The 19,429-nt window shown below is 36.7% G+C and overlaps 2 protein-coding genes across 4 annotated transcripts; one reads left to right on the top strand and one right to left on the bottom strand.

Annotated features, from left to right (window-relative positions):
• Positions 1 to 8,542: 8,542 nt before the first annotated feature.
• On the bottom strand, positions 8,543 to 10,309 carry LOC104753599 (uncharacterized). The gene has a single exon (XM_010475829.2). It carries the CDS (start codon positions 10,307 to 10,309, stop codon positions 8,543 to 8,545), a length of 1,767 nt encoding a protein of 588 aa, XP_010474131.2.
• A 5,729-nt stretch (positions 10,310 to 16,038) lies between these two features.
• Positions 16,039 to 18,761, top strand: LOC104728511 (uncharacterized). Of its 3 annotated transcripts, none has more exons than XM_010447479.2 (4): positions 16,039 to 16,461; positions 17,376 to 17,858; positions 18,014 to 18,145; positions 18,250 to 18,761. In XM_010447479.2, exons 1-4 carry the CDS (start codon positions 16,357 to 16,359, stop codon positions 18,325 to 18,327), a joined length of 798 nt encoding a protein of 265 aa, XP_010445781.1. In that variant the 5' UTR covers positions 16,039 to 16,356; the 3' UTR covers positions 18,328 to 18,761. The 3 variants fall into 3 exon arrangements, with proteins under 3 accessions (XP_010445781.1, XP_019091532.1, XP_010445787.1); XM_019235987.2 differs by lacking the exon at positions 16,039 to 16,461 and adding an exon at positions 16,806 to 17,005; XM_010447485.3 differs by lacking the exon at positions 16,039 to 16,461 and adding an exon at positions 17,125 to 17,281.
• Positions 18,762 to 19,429: the final 668 nt, after the last annotated feature.

Genomic DNA, 19,429 nt, shown 5'->3' on the forward strand with positions numbered 1-19,429 from the left:
TACACTACCTAAAAACCTCTGGTGCTGTAAAGAGATGCTTCATGGCAGTCAAAACTGATATGAGCAAAGCCTATGATAGGCTGGAGTGGGATTTTATCAAAGTGGCTCTAGATCAAATGGGGTTCCATCAAACCTGGATTAAGTGGATCATGCAATGTGTCTCCACAGTGTCTTACTCCTTCCTAATCAATGATCAAGCAAAAGGTCTGGTTCTTCCTCAACGTGGTATCCGGCAAGGCGACCCCCTCTCGCCCTACCTCTTCATCATCTGCAGTGAAGTCCTCTCAAGACTCTGTCTGAAAGCCCAAAGTAATGGACAGTTGGTTGGTGCTCGGGTGGCCAAAGGAAGCCCGAGAGTTAATCATCTACTCTTCGCGGACGACACCATGTTCTTCATTCGAGCTGACCCTGCTAGTTGTCACACCTTAAAGCGCATCCTGCATAAATATGAAGTGGCATCATGTCAAAAAATAAACCAGGCAAAGTCCTCCATTACTTTCTCCTCAAAAACTCCTCGGGATATGAAAGAGCAAGCAAAACACATATTAGATATTCATAAGGAAGGAGGACAGGGCAAATATCTCGGTTTACCTGAACTTTTTGGCAGGAAGAAGAAGGACTTATTTGCTTCGATCGTGGACCGTATCAAGCAGAAAGCTATCAGCTGGTCCTCAAGATTTCTCTTAACGGCTGGGAAACTAACCATGCTCAAATCAGTTCTGTCCGTGATGCCTACTTATACGATGTCCTGTTTCCTCCTCCCTGGTTCTCTGTGCAAACGCATTCAATCAGCACTTACAAGATTCTGGTGGGACACCTCGTCGGAGAAGAAGAAAATGTCTTGGATCGCCTGGACGAAAATTACAAAACCTGTTAAACACGGAGGCCTGGGAATCAGAGACGTTACACACTTTAATAAGGCCCTGTTAGCAAAACTAAGCTGGAGACTACTTACCAAACCCCACACCCTCTTCTCTAAGGTTCTACTTGGGAAATACTGTCAGAATGCCTCTTTTCTAGAGTGCAAAGCTCCTTCCTCTGCCTCGCATGGATGGCAGAGTATCTGTAAGGGTAGAGATCTATTAAAAGAGAATCTGGGGATGATAGTAGGTTCAGGTGCCTCCATCCCCCTTTGGAGAACCCCGTGGTTATCAGTCTCCACCCCTCTATCCCCTATGGGTCCCCCAACCGAAGCCTCGCAGAATCTAATGGTTGCAGACTTACTTTTGCGAAACTCTGGTTTGTGGAATGTTGAACTCATTCGATCCATTCTCCCAATCTATGAGAGAGATATCCTTATCCTAAAACCAAGTGCAACCGAAGCAGTGGATTTCTGGGCATGGTTGCCTTCAAAAGATGGCTCCTACTCTTCAAAATCAGGCTACCATGAGTCCTCTAAGCAGGATGAAGTGAATGTTGCAGAGGCCTCCTCTGATAGCAATATCGAGGCCTCTTTCCCTTGGCAGAAAAGTATTTGGTCACTTAAAACCTCACCAAAAACTAAGCTTCTCCTCTGGAAAGCTGCGCAGAACGCCCTACCAGTGGGCGAAAACCTCCTTCATCGCTCTATTAGTGATTCAGCTAAATGCCCTCACTGTGATGAACCAGAATCAACACTCCATATGTTCTTCCAATGTGAATTTGCACGAAGACTCTGGTCCCTGCTCCCTGTCAAAACAGTTTTCCAACTGGATTCCATTACTTCTGTCAGAGAGCGTATAGTGAGAGCTAACAATTTAGTGTGCTTACCCCCAACTGGCATTGGCTCTGGACCGATAGCCCCATGGGTACTCTGGTCCATTTGGACTATACGGAACCAACTAATCTTCAGCAAAAAAGGGTCCTCGGTGGAGGAAGCGTAGCTCCTCACTCTGATAAGAGCAAAAAACTGGCAGACTGCCCAACTTTCCTGCCCAAAACCCGATCCTCCGCCGAAAGTCGGGATCCAACCCCCACATCCCCGGACGAATTTAACTTGTTACACCGATACATCCTGGATTGATGGCAAAGCCGGTTTGGGCTGGATAATCAAAGACCAATCCGATCAGCTAAAAGGTGAAGGGTCTACCCAGATAGATCACGTTGGCTCCCCTTTGATGGCCGAAGCACTGGCAACTCTCACCGCGGTTGGAGTTGCAATTGAATCGAACATCACCCATATCTCTTTTGCTTCCGACTCGCTCCTGCTGGTCCAAGCCTTGAATCAGAAGCTCCAACTGAAGGAACTTCATGGGACTCTCCACGATGTCCTTACTCTATCATCGCGTTTTGAATTCTGTTCTTTCAATTTCATCCCTCGATCTAAGAATCGGCAAGCTGACCTTTTGGCAAAAGAGGCTCTTCTCTTGTGTAAGAATACCTAAAAGTCTAATTAATTGAAAGATCCTTTTAGTTCAAAAAAAAAAGAAAAAAAAAATGTTTCTTCAATCCAACTTTACCAAAAAAATGTACTCTATATGTTCTTAATAGAATAATATTTGGACATTTTTACACATATTAATTAGAAAATATTAAAATTTTATTTATGAATTAATTTATAATTACTTTTTGATAGAAAAAAATATAAATAATATGTGGGGGAAAAAAACATAAAATGAAAATTTTATTTTAGTTTTTTAATCTACAAAATCATTTTTTTTTTTTAAAAACCAAAACATGGAGTTTCCGGAACCAATGTACGTATGTTGTTTAATTTTAAATTTCTAGTATAAGTAATGTTAGTTTCTTGGTAATTGAGTGTTTTCATTAGCTTCAAGCCCATAATTATTAGGTCATGGTTTTACAGTACTGTACTACAGTACTATATAAAAGTAGTTATAGAGACTGTTTTAAACGAATCCATTATTGGAACCACTTTTGGGTGAACGTGTATGCGCGTGGATACCTCAGTACACTCACACAGGCACACACGTAAATTGCATACAATTCTATGATTGTAAATGTAAATATAAATTGTTTTTTTATTAACAAAGACTACGACGTCGTTGTTCCATATTCATTAATCAAGCGTGAATGAAAAATTGAAAACTGTATTTTAATACTTCTAAAAGTATTGTACGAGACTTGAATGAATGCCTATTATGTTTACAGTTTGACATACGACTTAATTAGATGTCAACTAACGTGGAAAATTTATCAATAGCCAAACCAAATTTAGGGTTTTGTTAAACTTACAAACATATACATGTTACTTTTTTTTTTTTTGGACAAACATGTGACTTCATTAATTCAAATCAAACCATAACAAGTAGGAAGAATATGAAAGTGTGAGAATTTATGATCTGAACAATGAAACAACGATTTCTTTAAACTCTCTTTTGATTGATAGAAAATTTGGTTTACAAGTTTTTTCTAAACAATTTTCTAACCTCTCAAAACTCTTTTAAAGAAATCTCAAGCTCTCTCTAAGTTCTTAGCTTTTTTATTTTCTTAATAAAAACTAAAAATTAGTAGCTAGATTAACTTTCTCTTGTTTGTGTTAAAGCTTATAATTAGCCTTAGCACCATATTATAGAACTAGACATATGCCACACAAAGGGCAAACTACCTATTCTAATCCTAATAGGAATTGGACAATTTCTTTTTTCTTTATGATTTAGGAAATTTCTCTCTTTCTTCATGTTTGCATTCCTATTGTAAACATGAAGCTCTTTGATTTTCTAGAAGCTTCTTATGCCTTTTAATTCTTTGAAAGTCTTCAAGCTTTATAATTGCCAACATAGATAACTTGATAATCTGTTCTTGTACTAGTGTTGTGTCCTTCTGAAGTAGTTCATTCTCTTGTTCAGATACTGCATCTTCAATCTCCCCCTTTTTTAACTTTGTGCTTCTCAAGCATAAGTATCTTGTTGTTGGTTTTTAGACTTGAAACAAATATCTTTGAACCATAATCAAAACCGCAAATGATAATTTCGTTCAAAACATAAATCAAAAGACGTTCAAACATAATGAACCAAATACGATCATCAAAAGTCGAAAGTTTAATGAAAGCATAAAACTCCCCCAGAATCTCAGACCAGCTCACAAAAACACTCCCCCAGAATTTCAGACCAACAGCTCCTTCAGCTTCTTCTCCTTCTTCCCCTGCTTGAGAAGACAACAGTTAAAAAAACATCTAAATCATCTTGGAAAGTGGATGATTCTGTACGAGCTTGTGTACTACTTCCGTAAGTTTCTGTAGAGCTTGTGCTGTATCAACCAATGCTTCATACAAAATCTCAACATTCTCTTGACCAATGTGTGGCACATGAATGCTACCCAAATGAATAACCTCAAAAAGTAGAAGAACATCCCTCATCAGGTTGCCTGCTAACTGGAGATACTGGCGTCGGCTCTTTACTCTCTGGAATCAATTTATGCTTAACACCATAGACATACCCTGTTCTGGCATCCTTTGTATAAAACTCAGCATACATATCTTCCTTTTCATCTGACCACTCAAGTGGACCTTCTTGAACTCTAAGAGTTTCAAAGATTGTTCTCGGAAAAATCACATAGCGAGTAGCATCATTCCAACTCATGTTCATAATCTGATTATAAATCAACTGCCCAAAATCAAACCGGATCCCCTTGATAATCTTGTAAACTACCCAAGCTTGCTTAACCGAAAGATGATTCCTGTGTTTCGAGGGCACCCAATTGTATGCTGCCAACATTAAGAGAGCTGCACTCTCTTCAGGTAGATCCGTAACTTTCAAATTAGCCCAAGTCGACTTGTCTTTGCCACTTAAAAACTTTGCAAGTTCATCCTTACTCAACTTATCTACTGCTGCATCAGCTTTCTTCTCAGCTTTAGTCAAAGGCGCAATACTAAAAGCTTGATTAATCGCCTTAGGAGACAATTCATACCAATGTCCCCTCACAAACACTTGAACACCATCCCTTGCCTTTCCATTTGGCAAATTTGCATAAAATTCACAAATAACCTCTTTGACATAAACCGAAGGATCATGAACTATAGCTCCAAGTCCTAACGACATTATCTTCTCAATGAACCCAAATTCATCTTTTTGAGACATATCCAATTGTCTCTCAGCCGTAAAATCTTTAGAGAAGAACTGAGAGTACCTTAATTTTGCTGCTTTGGAGACAAACACATCAGATTGAAACCCAGATTTAGCCAGAACATTCCTAGCACTTGGTTCTGTGGATCTTGGTCGTTTCGACTTGCAAGCCGATTTTTTCTTGCTAGCGGATGCAACTTCTCTCTGTTTCTTGCTCCTCTGCTTCTCTGTGTGTCTTTCAATCTGCTCTTGTACAGAGATTTCTTCAACCCCAATCTCTGCATCATACTCCAAAACAAGATCCTTCCCTTTTCTCTTGCCAACAAACTCCACTTCGTCATCAGTTGGATTTTCTCCCTCGAGATCATCTACCCCTTAATTTACCTGATTTTTCTTCGATTCTCCTTTAGATGAATCATCATCGCTGTCGGATTGATACGGCACAATCCTTGGTTGAACTTCTTCATCATCACTCGACTCATCAACCAACTGAGGTCGATCTACAACCCCATCACCTCGAGACATCTCCGACTTCCTTGCTCTACGCACCAATCCACTTCGAGTCGCCCCTACCATTGCTGATTCGTTTTTTTTTTCTAAGATTTTTTTTTTCTTCTTCGACACACACGAAGTGCCTCTTAACTTCCCCTTTTAAATAAAATATCTCAACAAAAAGATTTTTTTTTTAATGGAACTTTTGGAAACTTCAACCATCTAAATATTCTCCTAAATATTGAGCAAATCTTTTATATAAACCCTAAAAATCAACTCCGGTTTTCTCCATTCCATAACTGAATCTAATAAACCACAACCCTTCTTAATAGCAATAAACTGTACCAGATTCTCATACCCTATCTTTTTCTTGTACCAGTTCTTGCCTCATCATGTGACTGATTCACATCTCACACACACCAATTGAATTTCTCAATGTAGAGAATCGATTAAAATCAAGAGCTTTTGTGAAAATATCAGCTAATTGTTCCTCAGTATCAACATGCTCAATCAAAACTTGATTCCTTTCAACCAGTTCTCTGATAAAGTGATGTCTCACATCAATGTGCTTGGTTTTTGAATGTTGAACTGGATTCTTAGAGATATCAATTGCACTCCTACTATCACAATACACTTGTAGTTCACCTGAATCCATACTATAATCTGCTGACATCTGCTTCATCCATAATAATTGAGTACAACAACTCCCCATTGCTATATATTTTGATTCAGCTGTAGACAAGGACACTGAATTTTGTTTCTTACTCAACCAGGCTATTAGATTGTTGCCTAGAAAAAAACAACCTTCACTTGTACTCTTTCAATCTGTTACACTTCCTGCATAATCTGCATCATGATAATCAACCAACCCTTTGTTCGAACCTTTAGAGTACCAAATCCCAAAATCAACACTTCCTTTGACATACTTGATAATTCGCTTGACTGCTTCAAGATGCGACTGTTTTGGTTTTGACTGATACCTTGCACATATACCCACACTAAAACTCAAATCTGGTCTACTAGCGGTAAGATATAGTAAACTCCCAATCATTCCTCTATATTGCTTGACATCTACATCCTTACCATCAACATCTTTTGATAGCTTCATTGAAGTACTCATAGGTATCAAAGCTTCTTTGCACTTATCCATCTGAAACTTCTTAAGAAGTTATCTAGCATAGGTACTTTGTGAAATAAAAATACCTTGATCTGACTGTGTAATCTGCAAGCCGAGAAAATACTTTAATTCTCCAACCAGACTCATCTCAAATTCTTGTATCATACTACTCACAAACATATCCACCAACTCCTTTGAAGTACTTCCAAAGATAATGTCATCAACATAAATTTGAACCATCATAATATCATCATCCTGTTCCAAGATAAACAGAGTCTTGTCCACACTCCCTCTAATATAGTTCTGTTCCATAAGAACACTAGTCAGTCTTTCATACCAAGCTCTTGGAGCTTGCTTCAAACCATAAAGAGCTTTCTTTAGCTTATATACATACTCAGGCCTAACTGGATCTTCAAAACCTTTGAGTTGTTCAACATATACTTCTTCTTGTAAAATCCCATTTAAGAAAGCACTCTTAACATCCATCTGAAAAGCCTTGAAGTTCAGAATGCAAGCCATTTCTAGAAACAGTCTAATTGACTCAAGTCTTGCTACTGGTGCAAAAGTTTCTTCAAAATCTACACCTTCGATCTGTGTATACCCTTGTGCAACCAATCTTGCTTTATTGCGAACCACGACACCACTCTCATCAATTTTATCCTTGAAAATCCACTTAGTACCAATGATATTCACATCTATTGGCCTACGAACCAGTTCCCAAACATCATTACGCTCAAACTGTTCCAGTTCTTGTTCCATGGCTATAATCCAAAAATCATCTTGAACAGCTTCTATATGATTCTTTGGTTCGATCATTGACACAAAACACTCATAGAACAGTTTCTAGATTTGTAAAGTAACTTGTCATCTTTCTAAAGTCAATCTGAACTCCACGAGGCTTCATTTTCTCATTCAAGTCTCCAATGACATCAGATGCAGAATGATTCTTATGAACTTGTTGTACTTCTTCAGGTTTTGTAACAGGGATGTCCAACTCAGAACCTTCATTGTGTGCTTTAGTTACACTTACTTGTTCTGAATCACTGTCTGAATCATCATCTTGTACAGCTACAGATTAATCATCAAAAACTACATTCACTGATTCCATGATTAAACTTGTACGTCTGTTGTAGACTCTAAACGCTTTGCTACTCTCAGCATAACCCAAAAACATGCCTTCATCACTTCTGAAATCGAATTTACCGAGATAATCCTTGCCATTTAAGATATAGCATTTGCACCCAAAAACATGAAAGTAGCTCAGATTTGGTGTTTTGCCTTTCCATAACTCATAAGGCGTCTTTGTCGTATCTCTCCGTACATAGACTCTGATAACTATATAGCATGCGGTGTGCAAAGCTTCAGCCCAAAATTTCTTAGGAACCTGGTTTCCATGAATCATTGCCCTTGCCATTTCCTGAAGAGTTCTATTCTTTCTTTCTACCACCCCATTCTGTTGTGGAGTTCTTGGTGCTGAAAATTGATGTGCAATCCCATGTTGTTCACAAAATTCCTTCATAGCCTCATTTTGAAATTCTCCACCATGATCACTTTGTATTTTCTTGATTCCTCCACGTTTATTAAGTAGTTGTAAAGCGAAAATCTTTAAGTTGTCTACAGTATCTGACTTCTCACGGATGAAGCGAACCCAAGTGTATCTGGAATAATCAACAACTAGAACAAATACATACTTCTTTCCAGCTAAGCTTTCTACCTGCATTGGTCTCATCAAATCCATATGAATCAGATCCAGAACTGACTTTGATTGAACGTCTGGAACCTTTTTGTGTTGAATCTTGACTTGCTTTTCCTGATTACACGGTCCACACACCATACTGTCGTCACCTTTAAGCTTAGGTACCCCTCGAATTATCTCTTTATTCACAAGAGTAGTAAGATTTCTTGTATTCATATGACCAAGTCGTTGATGTCAGAGATCTATACTCCCTTGAGCATTGTAGCATTTGATTGAATGTTTCTCCCACATGTAACAATTATTTCCAGATCTCACACCATATAACTTGACATTACCCGATTCATCCAATGCTTTGCAATCAACCTTTGTAAATAACACTGATAATCCTTCATCACAGAGTTGACTAATACTTATCAGGTTGACTAATAGATAGACATTCACAAGCTGTGGAAGCTCTGTATCACGTGTTGTACCTTTGCCTTGTATGAAATCATGACTTCCATCTCCAAATGTTATTGTACCTCCTTTCAATTTCTTAATATTCTGTAGATTACTCTTGGTTTCAGTCATATGTCTTGAAAAACCGCTATCAAAAAACCAAGGCTCCGCATCTTCTTGTTCTTTAGTAATCATAGCCATATTGCATCTTGGTTCTGTTTCTTCTTGTTCTTCAGTTTTCATGGCCATATTGCATCTAAACCCTGATCCAGAAGCTACCATTGATCCTGATTGATATAGGTCAGCTTTCTTCATCCAAACTTGTCTTCCAACTCCATTCCAGAAGAAACTTCCTTGTTGCTTTAAAGTACAGACCTTCTGCCAAAATTTGTAGCAAAACTGTTTGTAGTGACCAATTTTCCCACAAAAATAACAACTCAAAGATCCAATAGAAACACCAGTAGATGTCTCCTTCTCAGATTTATAGACTCCAGCAGATACAAATTTGGTTGTCTGTGATTTAGCTCCCTTGTTCTCATTAAAGCAGAATCCTCTATGAGTCTTCTCAGTTCTCCCATAGCTCAAAATCTTGTCAAGTTGCTTTGTTCCTGCAAACATATGAATCTTCCTATGTTGTTGATCTAATTCAGATTGTAGTTCTGCAGATTTTGCCGATAAAACTAACTTCTCTTTCATCAGATTTAGCGAATCTTTAGCAAGCTTTTTCTCAACCACCAATTCATTCTGTAAAGACATAACAAGTGCTTCTAAACGAAGTTTTTCTTTTATCAATCCTTGATTTTCCTTTCCTAGAGAAATAAGTGTATTTTGCACTTCTTTGTAATTCTGAACAATGTCAAGAACTTCTTCTCCTTCTGATTCTGAATCAGTTACCTCTTCTCCATTCTCAAATTCAGTGATTCTCACCATTGCCACTAAATTAATGAGCTCTTCTTCGCTGCTGCTATCACTATCTGATTCATTCTCAATGCTAATCATAGACTTTTCTTTCTTAGCTTTAGAGTTACTCACACACTCATTATGTGTGTGTCCAGTCCCTTTACAGATTGTGCATTTGGCATCTCGCAACTTGATTGTTGGGCACTCTCGAATAAAATGACCATATCCCTTACATTCATGACACTGCATATCAGCCTTTTTGTCTTCACTTGTCTTCTTGAATGAGTTACTCTTCTTTTGACCTTGACCTTGTTCTATCCTTCTTAAAGCTCGATCAAATCTTCTTACCAACAGGCTCACAACATCTTCTTCTCCTTGATCAGTTATGTCTTTGCTAACTGCTAGAGCTATTCCTTTTGGTTTCTTAATTCCATTAAGTTCCATCTCGCGTGCCTGTAGCATTCCGACCACTTCACCATAACTGAGATTGTGTAAGTCTTGAGAGACAGTTAAAGTTGTCTTGTATCCCATGAACCTTGATGGAAGACACCTTAAAAATTTTTTGACTAACTTCTGATCCTTATAAGTCTTCCCAAGAGTTAAGGCTTCTTGTGCTAGAGCACTCTTTGAACTAAAGCCTGAAATCGATTCATGCTCCTCCATCTTTAGATTCTCAAATCTAGAGGCCAACATATCCTTTCTTGAACTCTGCACTTTTGTTGTACCTTCATAATGAATTTGAAGGATATCCCATGCTTCTTTAGCAGTTTCACATCCCTGAATCAATTCGAACTGTTTTCACCCAACACTGCAATGAATAGCACTTAACGCTCTTGAGTTGTACTTTGATCTCTTTTGTTCTTCATCAGTCCGGTCTGCCTTGGGTTTGGGAATTCGCTTGCCTGATTCATCCTTGATCGTCGGTTCCTCCCACTTTTCCAGAACAGTCTTCCAAGCAAGACGATCAATACCTCCTATGATGGATTTGATCCTTGACTTCCAAAACCCATAGTTTCCATCATCCAAGATGACTTTGTTGTTGTTGATCAGATCTGTGTAGCTCTCCATCTTGTCCACAGAATCTCACATGTAGTAATCCGAACAAGTGTTGCTCTGATACCAATTGAAAGTATGAGAACTTATGATCTGAACAATGAAACAACGATTTCTTTAAACTCTCTTTTGACTGATAGAAAATTTGTTTACAAGTTTGTTCTAAACAATTTTCTAACCTCTCAAAACTCTCTTAAGGAAACCTCAAGCTCTCTCTAAGTTCTTAGCTCTTTTCTTTTCTTAAAGACTAAAACTTAGTAGCTAGGTTAACTTTCTCTTGTTTGTGCTAAAGCTTACAATTAGCCTTAGCACCCTATTTATAGAACTAGGCCTATGCCACACAAAGGACAAACTACCTATTATAATCCTAATAGGAATTGGACAATTTCCTTTTTCTTTATGATTTAGGAAATTTCCCTCTTTCTTCATGTTTACATTCCTATTGTAAACATGAAGCTCTTTGATCTTCTAGAAGCTTATTATGCCTTCTAATCCTTTGAAAGTCTTCAAGCTTTATAATTGCCGACCGACATAGATAACTTGATATTTTGTTCTTGTACTAGTGTTGTGTCCTTCTGAAGTAGTTCATTCTCTTGTTCAGATACTGCATCTTCAGAATAAGCACCCCAAAGTTTAAAAGATTACAAAGCAAAGTTTTCCCCAAAGCTGAAAATGAAAAGATAGAGTACAACAAACAAAGGTCCATGAGAGCTTTGAGACAATCGCTTATAAGCGGCTTGAAACCTGTGAGTTCACGGTTGCTTGAGTGGTCATCCTTGATGGATTTGACGGATGTTAGAGTAACCATGGTCAAAAGATAATTTGGCGTTAATGAAGGAATCAGAACCAAAGTTCTCACCGAAGTGAGGAGCATTAACAGAAGTAATGCAACGGCAATGATTTGGTGGGCTACAGCCCGGGTGGTGAAGATGATGCTGATGGAGGGTTGCCTAGTGTCGTGAGATGTTTACATTAGAGTATAGGGAAATAGACCAGAGAGCTGCAAGCCTTTCCAAACTGACCATTCACAGGGAGCAAAGACCAGAAATAACAAAAGAAAAATGAGAAACCGTAACAATACAGGTGGGTCCTCTCTCATATGGTGCCATTTGCCAAAGAGATTAAGAACACCACACAAAGCATGTAGCCGGTTTACCGATGAAAAATAAGGATCATGATTGGTCATTTGCGATGTGGGTAACACAACCATGGTTTGGTTGGTGGTTTTTGGGTGAGGGTTGGAATAGCTAGATGGGGTGGGGTTGAGTAAGCCTTGATAATTCCAGTTTTGAGATCTAACAGACAATATCACGAGTTGAGCAAGAACCATAGTTCCAACATACCCTTTGTAAATCCAAGACAAACTAGCTAAATGGATTCTCTGATGCAGTCTTCGAACACTGAGGATAACCAAAAAATCTAGACAAATTCGATAGGATAACAAAGGGTTAGATAGAGAGAACCTGGGCTTTTGGAATTTGGGAAAGACCTTTTGTAAAGCTAACTGGCCGATATCAGATTTGATGTTCATCCATAGAAGTATGGTTGTTGTGAATGACTGGGAGAATTGATGCGCACAGCGGCTGACCGGGGAGACTAAAAGAAACTTTTGCGTCTCCGGTGAAAGCAAATACAGATCTGCCAAGCTCAGGGGATGGCATGTGTTCAAGACGATAGTCTAGTAGTGGAAAAAAATCACTTCTCTGGAGGTTTCCTCATCAAACGTCGTCTCCGTCTCCGCCTACCAAGGCTCGAGTGACGTTGGGAAAGAGAGTTCCGCAGAGTCAATTACCATTCCGGATCGAGAGTTAAAGAGACAAGGGGACTTGATTTTCGTCGACAGTGAGGCTGAGTCAGGGTTATAGAGAGAGAAGCTTGTCAGTCTCCTATGTCTTCTGTATTCGGTGTTGAGCAAGCCTTTGCTTGGATCTGGTTGATTAAAGAGGGTATGCGTAGGTTGCAAAAGGGAAACAAAAGGAGAAAAAGAGATTAAAAGGAAATCTAAGGGAGCAAAGAAAGCAAAGGACGGAAGCTAAGGTTGAGATACCCCGACACCGACGAGCAAGAGTCCCACCAGCGTCGGAGAATTTTGGTGGTAGCGGCGCCTCAATATTCGGACTTGGGAGAGAAAGTTTTAGGGCGAACTCTTTAACGACACTTGAATATATGTTTGTTAATAAAATTGGCTTTGTTTTTATAAAACAGGTCATGACAGTAAAATACAAAATTTTATTTATTCGGCTCCATTTTCTAATACCACGAAATTGTTATTTATCAAATCCGAATTTCTAATTCTTAAATTCTTAAATTACAAACACATAGATTAATGAAATCCATTAACATTAGTTGTTTATAATTATAAGTATCAGTTATAATCTCCTAGCTGACCGGAGTTAATGGTTGAGTTGGGTTTTAGAGTCTACCGGTTGTTGGGGAAGATTTATGTGTGCATCGGTGGCCGAGATTTGAGGAATCCTTCAAAGCCGGCATTCGAGAGCTTCCTAAACTTCTGGTTTCAGTCCGGCCAAGAAGGGAGACAACAAGGCTGTTGAGATGTGGCCGATCTGGAAATGCACTTTGAGGTGAAGCTATGCTAATATGTGCTCCAATCTTTTATCTTTCGGTGATTAGCATTCTGGTTATTGCGTCGTTAGGAGAAGCCTCTGTTTCATGCTGGTTTGCTTCGCGTCTCTTGGTCGGGTCATTCAGATGTATTGTCCGCTTTGCTTAGGACCAGAACAATGAAAGCCGGAGAAACCAAGCTTATCTGATGCTGCGCCTCTGGGTGTTAATGCTATTGGGACAAGTTCTACTCGATGATCATGAGGTTCTAATAGTTTGGAATTGATCTGTTCTTTAGCATAGGATTTGGTCTTCTTTGTGTTAGTAATTGTTTTCGTGTCATAGGGTTTATTTAGGTGGTTTAAGAGATGATTATACACTGAGTCGTGGTGTGTTATCTATCTCGTTGTGGTTAAACAATGCAATGTTTCTCGGTTAGGTAGCGTTAGATCCGTCTAGTGATTCAGGGTGATACTAAATCGACTCATTGCATTTGGTCCAATTCGTTAGGGAGAAATGTTATGTACCTTTGATTTGGATGTATTGATTTGGATAATGAGTAGTTGATGATGAGAAAAAAAAAAATAGCTGCTCTAAGCTCTGTGACTATCCAAACACTTTCCTATAACTACAATCATACAATTATTAAAGAACAAAACAAACCCAATATTTTATGACAAAAAAAGTTGTATCATGTAGGTGCATGTGTTAAAGTTATATTTTCTTGTTAAAAATTACATATATATTATATTATTAAGTGATTCGATTGTGAATTATCATCACATTTGGTTGCCATGAATAAGATCGTGACGAAAGAACAAGAAAACAAATTGTGTCTGCATCGGGAAATAAGTAAACAAAGACAAAAATATCTCTGTCGTCTTTTATCATCAGTGTGTTATTGTGCTATCTTCGAATTGAATATAATAGAGAGCCAATAAATCATTTTTTATTCCTATATTCATGATAAATTTTGTGTCACTGATATTTGATTATTTTAAACCACAAAATCATTGTACTTCTTTTCACAAATTAATTGAACGATTAAGAACCTTAATTTCGGATAAGCGTAAAGAATTTAATGTAGTAAACTTCACTCACTTTCAATTAGTTGTAATTTATAAAATGGAAAAACCATTAATTTTGTTTAAATTATTTTCTTCCTTCATGCAAAATTTTATTAGAATATTTCATGGTTCATACTTCATATGCTCACTCGCGAGCGTGGAAAAGTAAATGAGGAAGTGGCAGAGGAACAGAGCAATGCAGAGCCCACACGAACATGTGCTTCGTGTTTTGTGTAACAGTCAGCTACCACAAGTTGCAGCCGTACCACCATAATCTATTTTAATCCAATCGAATTATTTCTTTTAATAATCCTCTCTTATTGCTTAGTTTACAAAAGCAAAAATAAAATAAAATAAAAACTGTTTTTAAAGTCTAATAATCCCAAAATAAAAGCAAAACGAAGATTGACAAAAATCTAACCTAATCAACATCAGTCGCTTGTTTAATGTTAATTTCAACTTGCCAGTTCTTATCTATCTTAATCTCATATGATATATGATATATCATAATTCTTTTGTCCTTTTTATCACTGTGTATATTATATATAGATTGAACTAGATTCTTTTTTTTTTTTTTTTTTTTTTTTTTTTTTTTGATTGAACTAGATTCTTGAAATGATCGTAAAAGTAATCTAATGTCAAGACTTTGGGGAGTAAATTTAAATTTATTGGAAAGAAGCAGATTTTGGAGATAAAATTTTGCACTTTAGAATTTTTTTTTCAGTGAAATTTTCATTACATAAAATTAAATTTAAATACTAAAAAAAAACTTAATTCAAGGCATGATTTTAAAAATATTATTTTTGACAATTCTTAAACTTCAAAAGTCGATGTTGTTGGCAAGTAAATTACGTAAGCGCGTATTAGAATAAAATACAGTTGTAACAGTGTTTTTTTTTGTTATAAAGAAGAAAAGGAACCATATGATTGAAACAATCAATGGAATATATATAAAAAAGACATGTGATAAAATAAATAAAAATATATATACGCTTAATGGATATTTTCTTTCTTTCTGCAAGTCGTCATGCATCTGTTCTAATTGCATGCTTACATATCTTTCTTTTTAGTCTTTATAAAATAAGTAAATCTCATTTCAAATATCAATCAATACTTTAGATAAAAATCTAACAGGTTTCACTTCCATAAATTGCTAGAATATACCTTGCATATGTCATAATAAAGAATTAATTTTATTATATTTGAAAAAGAATATTAAAATTGTTATATGCAATAAATACAATACCAAAAACTATAATTCTTAGATGAAAAGTTGGAAATCACAACTAATGTTCAAATTTTAAAAAATTTATTAGGTGCTAATGTAAAATCAATGAGAGATGAATTGGAGGATTTTTTTCCTTTTCATATTTTTCTTACTATTTTTAGCTACAGAGGTTTATAAGAAAGTTAATCGCTTATAGACAAAATCATATTGATATGTCAACCAATTTAGCCAAAATTAATACGTTTGAATGATTTTGACTGTGTCAAGATTTATTCCAATTTTTTTCGATTTTTTTCCAACATACAATATGTATTGTAGATTTAAAATTTACACGGTAATAAATTTACGATATTAACACAAGCCATTTTGCTAACGTTCTAGTCGGTGTAACGTATATAAATATGAAAAAGATAAATTATTGAATAATTAATTATACACACAACAAAAAGACATTTCTATGCACTTGGACACTTTTTTCCTTTACATTTATAATTTTGTATACTATGTTGGAATATTTATTCATCTATTTAAATATAATAGTAAAGGCCTTATGGGCTTTTTAACTCTTATCGTGTCCACAGTACCCCCAATAAAACACAAAACTGTAGTGACTCTCTTTCATAAAAAGGCAAGAGGAGAGCTAAGTACCAAACTTTTCCTCTCAAATCTCCAACTTGGCCTCTCTGATTGTGTTGCTTTCTTATGTTCTTCATTCATTTCTCCTCCTCCTCTTCTCCCAAGAAACCAATTTCTTACTTCCAAATTACCTCCTCTCTCCCAAAGATCAAGAAGTACTCAAAATGTATCAAGATTCTGGTTTAATGCTCCGTTACATGCAAAATTGTTCCACTGATATTCAACAATTCGAAGACCTCTTCAAATCATACAAAATTCCCGATGAAATGGTTTGAACTGAATTTGTTATTTTTTTGTCCATTCACTCTTTTATCTCACTGCATTAGGATACAGATCTTTTCTTGAGATGACTTTTTCTAATTTCTTGGTTCATTTTTAAAACTGACTTTCTTTCTTGGTTTTGGGGTTCCTCAAAGATTCTGATAGGTTCTTTTTTGTCTTGTGATGATTTTTTTTTTTTTTTTTTTTTCTTGGGGTTAAAATTGAAGTGTGAAGTGATTTTTTTTCGTGGTGTTTGTGTGAAGTAGCTAAACTTGTTTTGTTGAGTAAATTTTGTGGCCACTAGATGAGATATTTTGGTTCCGCTGACCTGACCAAAATTGTGTTTTTGGCTGCTGAGAAAGTTAAGTAAGAAAAAAAAATTAGGTTTTTATTTTTTTCTTTTTCCTATGGAAAGGAATAAAAACGGAATCTTTTCTTCTGCCTGCAAGAAGCCAAAAATTTATTTTTTCCATTGAGAAAGTAACAAAGGAGTTTTCTCGGGAAACCAAAAGAAAAGTCTCTTTTTTTTTTATTTGTGGGTTTTGATTTGTGGTAATGGGAATTTGCCTCTTTTTTCACATGAGATTCCGTAATTTCTGGAACATGAGATTCCGTGTTATTCAAGACTTGTTCTGTTCTGATTTTAACTACTCTTAAAACTAGAAAATTTTGCTTTTCTGTTGTTGATTTCATTGGCTCTCTCTCTCTCTCTCTCTCTCTTTGTTTACAATATCAAAAACCTCCACTAGAGAAAAAACAAGAATCTCTCTCTTTCTTTTCACGCTTTTTTGAACGAATCCACTCAACAAAAAAGATCTGTGTTTCACTGTCTGAATGTCTCGAACTATGTTCTATCTTTGTGTGTGGTCTTTGATTCGATGTTACTTATGATTGTGATATTTTCTTTCTTTTTTGGTTGCAGAACAACACTTTTGTTGAGTCATCTAACATATCTGAATACGATATTGGAGAAGAAAGTGATATTTTCAAAGCTCCTGATCCAATTCTTGAAGAGCCACTCTTAGCCGTTGATCCACTCTCTGCTGCTTTGACTATGATCTCTTGCGGTGAAGACACTTCACAAGGGCTTTGTGAGCTTCCTGATCTTGGATCATTGCAAAGTGGTCAACAGCTTCTGGACAAAGCTTTCTATGAATGTGAGCAAGATCTTTTGATGAAATCAGCTATGGAGTCTCCGTTCTCTGATGTTTTAGACATCAAGAACATCTCTGTCGTGACGACCATCGACGAGAACCAGGATATGCAGAAGAGCGAAAGCTCGGGGAATTTGAGCTCTATGGATTGGTCGTCACATGCACAGCAAGAGACTGTAATGATTCAGAACTTCCCTGATTTCGATTTTGGTTATGGGATGCGAAGAGCCTTTAGTGAAGGCGACATACAGGTTCGACAATCCGAAAAGAGAAAGAAAAAAACAAACATAAACATTTGAACTCAACTGAAATGTTTGAAACAAAGTTTGTGTCCTTTCAAGATTCTTGAGATGATGAATATAAATTTGTTGATTTTGAGTATATTTGTTTGTTTTTTGATGAGCAGAAACTAAGGACAGGTCTTGTTCAATCTCCATTGGATAGGATTATTGTGAGCTGTACCTCAGAGGATCGTCGTGAGAAGCTTTCTCGATACAGGAACAAGAAGAGCAGGCGCAATTTCGGGCGTAAAATCAAGGTATATACAAAGAACAAGTTCCTCTAAATGATTAGTATCAGTCTTTTAGGCTTAAAGACTCAAAGAAACTGAATTCTCATTATGTTGTTTGGTTTTGGTTTCAGTATGCTTGTAGGAAAGCTCTTGCAGATAGCCAACCGAGAGTCCGAGGAAGGTTTGCGAAAACAGAGGAGAGGAAATAGATTGGTTCAAGAAAAAAAGGGCGTAAAGGAAGGAGACTGAGCAGAAGGAAGAATAAAGGAGACAAAGCCCATCTCGTTAGAAGAAGCTAGTTTTGTTTTATATCATCTATGTATAAAACTTTAAAATCTTTATAAGCATCTAAATTAGTTGTTGTATATAAAGGGGGTTTCTCTGAATAAGCTTTTAAGGAAAGAAATTGTAGCTAAGAAAAAAAGTTATATGTATTATTGTAGTTTAAGAAGTAATGTACTGTTGTGAGAGATGTGGATATATATTCTTATATAATTCTACATATTTATAAATATTGGATCATGTGATATAAAAAAAGGTGTTTGATGTTTCTTTGCTTGTAAGCATTGCAACAGGTTTTGATATTTTCTAAAATGCTGAAACGTCATGTCATGTAACTACTGGTTCACACCTTTAATGATTTGGTTTCTATGTTGGCCATCCATAGTAATGCACACATTCCCCAAATTTAGAAGTAAGAAGTACGGTGCTTTCCTAGCTTCTGATCAGAACCCATTTTTTCGACCTTCTTTCTTGGAGAAAAGAAACCAAATCGGTTCTTCGCAGAAATATCCTCGAAAAAAGCTGCCTCACGGACGGCAGCACTAGGCCTTTCTCGGGTGAATGCTATCTAACGAGGAGGAACTTTGATCCCTCAGCTCGGAGTCGGAAGGTGTGGACAATGATAAACACCACTACACACCGGGTCGAAAGATCACTAAATGGTACTGCAGCTTCTTTAACACCCGGCTATTCTAATCTATCATGCATTGGACTTGGACAAAAACCAATTTTAATACTAGAAAATGTTATTCTTGTTTTATTAACAAGTTGCACATGTTTCTTGTTTAATAACTACTTTTAGCAAATATTCTAGGTGTGAAACAGTGAAACTGTTTTAAGTGCTTTTTTTACTTTATCTAGAACCCACATAACATAACAAAAGGTAGTGAACACATGACACATCAGTTTCACCATTCTTCAAAAAAGGCATTCTTTTGGTGTTTTCAAACTACTCATCCTTTTTTACTTTGTATGAATCAATTGAACTGTTGTATATATCTTTCTCAAACTCTTAATATTTAATCTATT

This window comes from Camelina sativa, chromosome 2 (genome assembly GCF_030686135.1).
Source record: "Camelina sativa cultivar CO46 ecotype springtype chromosome 2, ASM3068613v1".
In the NCBI taxonomy this organism is placed as follows: Eukaryota; Viridiplantae; Streptophyta; class Magnoliopsida; order Brassicales; family Brassicaceae; genus Camelina; species Camelina sativa.